A 7732-nucleotide genomic window follows, 5' to 3' on the forward strand; every position below is an offset into this window, starting at 1 on the left:
ATATACGCACCTAAAAATAACCATCCAACCAGGGCGCGGCTAAGGGAGTCAAACCGGCCAATCGAATTACAGAAAAACCAAGATGAAGTCACAGGATAAACACGATTGGTTACTTGTTATATTATTCCAGAGCCTGCCCCCTGGTCGTCGCTGAATGGCTGATGCGTCGAAGGCGTAATCCAGCCGTGAGGAAGGGGGGCGGGCTTCTTGGTTTGAATAGGGAAGTTTGCAGAGCGCAGTTGTTCGCTGTCCAGTCCAGTGCGGTGTTTGCAAATATCTTGAACACAAGCGGAGAGAGCAGAGAGAGAAGAAGAAGGAGGGGGACGGACGAGCCTCTCTGACTGCAGCCGAAAACAAGCGCTACTTCGCATGCGAGATACGGCAGGAGATACGCGCAACCTTTCCATCCTCTTACGCAGCTCCACTGGGTGTTTTATACTCTTTACGCGCAGCTAATTTAGGCTTTTTCTAACCTATCTCGGGAAAATGGATGTTCTACCCATGTGCAGCATCTTTCAAGAACTTCAAATAGTTCACGACACGGGCTATTTTTCAGCCTTACCATCCTTGGAGGAGTACTGGCAGCAGGTGAATATACGATGCGATATGTTTTTACGCGTAAAGCAAATTGTTTTGGGAAGCGGAAGGAAGCTGGTTTCCCGCTTGTGACTGGGGTAATATTTCTCCGTGGTGCTTTACTTGGCTAAAAGAAGTTAAAAATGTCATGGTAAAAGGGTCGCGGAAAGGTGTAGGTGATGCAGACACGCAGACAACTACCTGCGCTGTTCCCAGACGTGCGTTTTTTTTCATGATCAGTTTTGGGTTGTGAAGTTTTGGCAGGCTGAAGTGGATCAGTGTGTCACTCTGACAGCTGGAGACGAGGCAGCGCTGCGCCAAGATGAATGAGTGGAGAGTAACTTAGACCAAGGCGCAATAGACAAGCCAGCCAATGTGTTAGTGCTGCGTTATTTCGAGCTGTGCGTTTTCTTTTTTTACGCACATGGTTTGAGTGCATGGTTTCATTCCTGACAGCAGTGAGGGTCGTTTGCGTTGACGGGGGAATTGGATCGGAGCTAGACAGACGAGGCAGTAGTACAGGCTGCTCCTGCACTGGTTAATTCAAACAAATCACGCGTGGTGCTGCTTCGCAAAGTAAGATGGATAAGCAAATGTACGCAGCACTACTAGCGATTCTCCTGGGCACAACGCACGAATACATTTGCGTGTTTTCCTTGCACATATTACTGAATTTTAAACTTGTAAATCTATCTACTAAAACGCATTTGTAAACCTTTAAACTGTACTGTAATTGTTGCTGTCCTGTTGTTAGGAAGACCATGCACTGGTGCCCAAACGAGAAGAATTCAAATCATATGAGCAATATTCAAATAATGTCAAAATTGTTCCAGGCTTTCCCAATATACAGTCGTTTTATTACTCCTGGCACCAAACCAATTTTGATTCTCATCTCTATTCATAAGCTGGCATGTCACACTTGCATAATTTTAATATTTTTGACAAGCTTTTAGATGAAAAACTTGAATCCCAAACGCACGTCCTGATTTGAATGGACTCTGCACACAACAACATGGGGCTATCAAATGTCAGCCATGGCCAATTGCTTCGTGCATGAGTAGATACTAGTGCAGCTGGAAAACATCGTGTAAGCCCGCAGAAGCCTGTGCCCAAAGGAAAATATTTACCCCGCATCTGCCTCATCAAATGTGTTGTGCACCTTCCATATAAGTATTTTTCCAACTTTAATAGCTGTAGTAAATTGTGTCTTTATAGCCAGCTGCCTAAGAGAGAGAGAGAGAGAAGGGTGACACTGACAGAGAGGAAGGATGTGATAGCATGTCAGAGGTACGCAGGAGGTAAAGCAGCACCAATAGCTTTTGCATGTGAGGGGAAGTGTGTGCGAGCTGGCTTCCTTAAAAGGACCTCTGAATTTGTGAGTCAGACGTGCTAGCACAAATGACAATGCAAGTTTACTCTAGGGCTACTCTCAGGTGGAGGATGGAGTCTGTTTATGGAGGGTGACATCCCAGGGGACATAAATCACTGGGGCCCTGCTGGCTCCGGCATGACAGTGTTGTGAAGTATGTGTTTAGTGCTAATAGACGGCTGCTAGGCTGGAAAATGTGAGGATTTTTATGGATATAGCACAATCACCGCAGCGATTAGATGATGCAGACTAAAATAGAAATGGTGTAGCATCATTTCTTTTCAGTTCAGATGTTTTACCACAGTCAGCAGGAAATATGAGATTACAAAGCGTTTAAGGATAATATTATGAATATAGGCACGATGACCAAAGTGATTAGGCTGCAAATTACAATACAGATTAGAGCAGCGTGCCATATTCTGCAGAAGCAGCCAAAATGCCCCAAACTTCCTGCAGTCAGCGTTTACTAAAATGAGCTCAGAGTGGTTAGGGCTGTGTGCACATGCATGATTTAAAGGGATTTCCCATAGAGGAGTCTCTCAATGAACCTCTGCTCTCTAGTGGTGTTGCTGCAAATACTAATAATACGATTTCCCTGTGTTTTTCCAGACATGTTTGGAGTTGGAACGCTACCTTCAGAGTGAACCCTACGTGTCCACATCAGACCTGAAGTTTGACGGACAGGAGGACCTCTGGAGCAAGTTGATTTTGGCATGTGGGGACAAGACCAAGGGCGAGTGTGACCCAAAGATCCCCGTGGTGACGCAGGATGAGGACAATCAGGACAGCGGGCTGTTGGACAGTCACAGCGTGCACTCGGATGTCAGCAGTGAGGCCTCAGACAGTTCGGAGGAGCTCTCCCCTACTCACAGCTTTAGCTCCAACCCGCTGGGTTCGGTGCTGGTGGGCTCTGGACCTTTTAGCCCCTCTGTCATCAGCACGCCCCCATCCTCTCCGGAGGCCCACTCGGAGCCTGGAGCCGTGTCCAATGGCTGGATGGCAGCGCACGGGGAGTTGCACTTGCCAGTCAAAATCCGGAACGGCGGAATGACCAAAGGGTCGGATAAGAGCGGACTCATCTCCGGGGACGCGTCTCCGGACGGTCGGAGGAGGATTCACAGGTGTCAGTTCAACGGCTGTCGCAAAGTTTACACGAAGAGCTCCCACCTCAAAGCACACCAGCGCACCCACACAGGTGAGTGGGGCCCACATGTTTGTAATGGAGCCATTACATCTGCTGGAGACATGTGTAACTATGACCTGAGGTGACCTGCACCAGAATGCAGAGCTCGGTGTGAAACTGTCACAGTTAAAACATCTCCGTTTATTCAGAGTGAAGGCTGGGAGTGCTATTAATTCAGTCTTGCATCGTAATGGCATTGTCCATCCATTGTGTAATGTAATTAAAGGTCCACATTGCATGATGTCTTCAGCTGGAGCTGTGCGAGTATTAGCTCTGCATGGCTGGATACCTAAAGTGTGACCTAATCTATGTGGAATGTGCCTGACTGAGAGAGCGCAGGGAGGAGGGGGAGGGGAGCACATGGGAGATAAAAGGCCTCAGTCCTCCAAAACAGATTGGGTTTCACCATGGGAAAGCTGAATGGGCGTGGAGCCAGGGGCACTGAGTTGGAAGGCTGTGAATGGTCATTTGACCGCTTCTTATTTTTGATTAGCAGCGTGAAATTGCACGTGTGGCTTTCTCATACTCGCACCAGTGTTTTCTGCACATTCTTCACATGTTTCAGGTTGCATGAAAACCAGTCAGTGGTGCAACAGGTTCAGTGGGATCTGGGTCTTGAGTGAGGGCTGTCGGTGGTGTCATCAGTGATGGCCTGAGGCTGATTGATTTGGCTATATTTAAATAACAACAGAGTAGAGTGGGAATTGGTAAAGAAAGGCTCATTGTTGCTTGTTGGTGTTGATTTACAGTATTAAACATGGCATTAACTCTCTGGTTCCCTCTGCAGGTGAGAAACCCTACAGGTGTTCATGGGAGGGATGTGAGTGGCGTTTTGCACGGAGCGACGAGCTGACCAGACACTTCAGGAAGCACACTGGGGCAAAGCCATTTAAATGCAGTCACTGTGACAGGTGAGAAGGACCTTTATCTGTGAATGATGTCGTCCATCTTCTGATAAGCTTTTGTTTGTTCCTCTCACTAAGATAGATGGCCTCAGTCTATGTGCATCCATCTATGTGATGCACAGTGCCTTTTGATGGGAGCAGATTAGACAAAGGAGTGTTTAGTTTCATTCTATTGATAAAATAAATTGGGAGAAGATTATTTATCCTAAAGAAACATGCTTGCCTGTTTTATTACTTCTCCCCAAACTGCCATGTGTGTCAGGCTAGAGCAGCCTATTCAAACAGCCCTCAAAGACTCTGCAGTGAGTCCCTTTGAGCTGGAGTCTATTTCTTTAGCATTGTTGTTAACTCCTTTGTCCCTCCCCGTTTCCCCAGATGTTTCTCCAGGTCTGACCATCTGGCCCTCCACATGAAGAGGCACATCTAAGCAGGGCAAGCCACCCCACGTTTAAGGAGAGACTCTGACGCGTCTCCCGACCAGATTCTGGTTGAACTGTCCCAGAGCAGAGTGTAGGGAGTGAGTTCCAGCCAAAGCATGCCGTTTTGCACCTGAACCCAGTGCCTCCGGGACCTCTCTTTGGAGAAAGGCGCTCTGAAGGTTGTCTGTTGCAACAAGAGGACAAAATCGTGGACGAGGAAGAGTTTTCTTTTTGATCAAGAAGGACTTTTAACAAAAAAATCTAAAAAAAAAAAATATCATAAAAGACAGACAAAAAGAATGAATGAATTGTATGTATGGTGCATGATGAATTGGGGACATCTCCCGGACAGCAGATACACTGGTACTTTACAAAAACAGTCTGAGGTAAGCATGTGTGCACTGTGAATGTCTGCGATTGGCTCACCGGCCCCATGTGACCAGGAAGTGCAGGAGATGTGGCGGTCCGTGGTGGTCTGGGGCTGGTGCCATGTTGCTGTGGACTGAATGGGATTCTTGGGGCGAGGAGCACTTGTGTTTCTGCCCTGTGGCAATGTGAGGTCGGGGCAGGGAGGTCAACCTGCTCGTGTGGCGCCCGAACCGGTGGAGCGGGGTTGTTAACGCCCCCTGTCTGTGGTCCTGGGCAGACCGGTTTGAGGGCAGGTCCAAATGCCCTTCAGGTCTCTGTCTCGCTCGACCCTGACGCCCCGGTCACTGTATGACAGGAGCTTTTTTGGTGTTTTTTGGTGCAGCTACTAAATGTGCAATGTGTTATGTAGCCTGGTTTATTATTTTTTTACAAGCTACAAAGCTCATTTGTAGTCCAATTGTATAAGCTGTGTGCTTAGAGGTATAACACAACTATACTATAACTTCCGTATCATAGACAGGTGTTGCATGGTTCTAGGGTTTGTTCATTTCCTGTTTCCACTGTAATCAGGACTGCAAATAGTTCAATTAAAGTGCAGCTAAATGCGAACGGTTAAATGTTACAATATTGTAGATAAAGCCTTGATGATTTCTTCTACATTCACTCATCACTCTGGAGAAGCCGCCACTGCTTATCTGATCCTGCATATTGTTTGCATTCATCTGATGCTACGAGGATGTGCTTTTTTCATTTTTGTACTTTTCCGTTTTCTATGGAATAATGCACTGTTGACCTTAATGGTGCCTTATGCAAGTGACTGAGCCCTGAGGGGACGTCACATTTCTTTGTATGGGTGATTTGACCTGCTCTATCAAGGCTCAATTACATGTGATTTTTATTGACAATGTTTAAATGTAAAATTGCCCCAAAAAGGACCTTTTTGTTTTTAGCACTAGTCTCTGTCATGTATCGCATTCAACTCAAGCCACAAATTGTAAATACGACAACCTAATGTATGTTTAAAGCACTTACCCATTCATTAATTAAAGTTGTTAACTACTGTGTAGTATGTGCCAGTCTATCACAAAGCCCCTTCCTCTCCTTCCCCTCCCCTCTGCCCCCACCCACCCATTTCCCAGCATCCTCTCTGTCTCCTCCTTGTCCTTCGATGCACAGGTTGGGGACCGAAGGAAAAAGGCTAAAGATTTATTGTAATTAACAGGCAGCAGTTGGACGGGGCTCGCCTTGTACAGCCCCAATGTAATGAATCGTTAAAGGTTTTGTTGGCATGGGATTTGTCACAGACTGCTGACGCTGTAGGCTGCGTATTGACCTGTCTGGTGTTGCGTTGTTTTAGCTGCAACAGTATTATGAAAACTACCACGGGGGTAAGAGAGTTAGCGAGGGGCAGGAGGCGGGACGGGGGGGGGGGGATGATCGAGCTGGTTTACTTGGCACAAAGAAATGTCCCTATGCAGCTAATGGTGGTTATGGTTCGTCCAAAAATATAATGGGGATTTGTTTAAAAGTCCTGGAAAAAGTGCCAGCTACCTTCTCCTTGGAAATCGGATGCCGCAGCACTGTCGCAGGCTATAGATTTCAGATCAGCAAGTGCTGCATTGGATGGAAGTACTGGTTCTATACAGTCAAAAACTCGCACCTATATTTGTTCTTCAGTGATTGAGCCTTGATGTAGCGTTAAAACTTTGCTCATCTTCATCAATTCTCATTATACCACTACCGTTATTGTCGTTCAAAATACACACACAGCTCTTTGTTCCGAATCTTTGTATAAAAAAAAGAAAAAAAAAAGAACTTTTGTAAAATTGTTATGTTTATGCTTTATGAAATTTTTATTTGAAATTGTTTTGCAAAATTGTTATATTTCTGTATGAATGTATTTTTTATTGGAATAATAAGAAATTCTTATCTGACTTGCTTTCTTTGCATCATTTGTTTTTGCTTGTTTACGCTTTAGCTTTTTCCTTTTAAAGATAAATGGTATTCCTCGGGTGTTCTGGCCCAAATTAGATTAGAACAGCAACTCTATGGGGTATACTGATATCCGACATCTACAATTTGTCACTTAAATAATTGATTGGAAACATGGCTGCTTACCAAACACCATGCAGTATGAATTGGCAGCTTTTAGACTAAAGTTTCAGCTCCCTCAATCACAAAAATAGCTTAAAGGTTCTTCACAAAATAGATTCTTGTGAGCGTTAAGCCGTGGTATAATGCTGTTACCTGCTCAAAAACACACCTGGAGTTGCGTTTTGTTCCATTCACACATGTTTGAGTAACACTTTATCATCTGTCATTTCCAAAGCTCAAAAATGCTCCGTTCCACCTTGTGATGTCATGAAGTGGTAGTTCTTTTTTCATCTTTATTTATACGGGGACACCCAACAAAAGAACTGGGGCTCTCTTTTTCATGGGTGCCCTGTTTAAAACGCAATACAAGCAGAAAAACACACAAAACAAATAAGTATATACGTCGCTTATAGATACATTTCTTACAGTGCTCTTCTCCAGCAAGATGTTTTCAAGTTAACAGCTACATTTTACCTTTTGTTCTGCAGAAATTGAAAATTCCAAGGCTGAACTCAACCTAATAATTCTAGTGAAGGTGCATGGAGTTTAAAAACACAATGGAGAACTTCCTGTATTACCTCATGACATCACAAGGTGGAGCATTTTCTGTCTGAGAAAAGAATATGCAGGGTTTGCGTGTTAGACGTGTGAATGAAACAAAACAAAACGCAGCTCTTGGGTATGTTTTTGATGAGGAATTTTAATGTACATCAGAAAATTTAGTAATATTTGGACAGTTTTGAAAGCTTGAACCAGCAGCCTCCCCTCTCCCGGACTTATAAATACCAGAAAACATGAAAACACCACACGCTAGAAT

At 44.9% G+C, this 7732-nt stretch overlaps 1 protein-coding gene across 1 annotated transcript; it reads left to right on the forward strand.

Moving 5' to 3' along the window:
* Window positions 1-219: 219 nt before the first annotated feature.
* Window positions 220-6755, forward strand: klf6a (Kruppel-like factor 6a). Its single transcript, XM_033986241.2, has 4 exons — window positions 220-588; window positions 2555-3140; window positions 3916-4039; window positions 4409-6755. The coding sequence occupies exons 1-4, from the start codon at window positions 487-489 to the stop codon at window positions 4458-4460; spliced, it is 864 nt and encodes a 287-aa protein (XP_033842132.1). The 5' UTR covers window positions 220-486; the 3' UTR covers window positions 4461-6755.
* The last annotated feature ends 977 nt before the right edge of the window (window positions 6756-7732 follow it).

This window comes from Periophthalmus magnuspinnatus, chromosome 20, assembly GCF_009829125.3.
Source record: "Periophthalmus magnuspinnatus isolate fPerMag1 chromosome 20, fPerMag1.2.pri, whole genome shotgun sequence".
NCBI classification, from domain to species: Eukaryota; Metazoa; Chordata; class Actinopteri; order Gobiiformes; family Gobiidae; genus Periophthalmus; species Periophthalmus magnuspinnatus.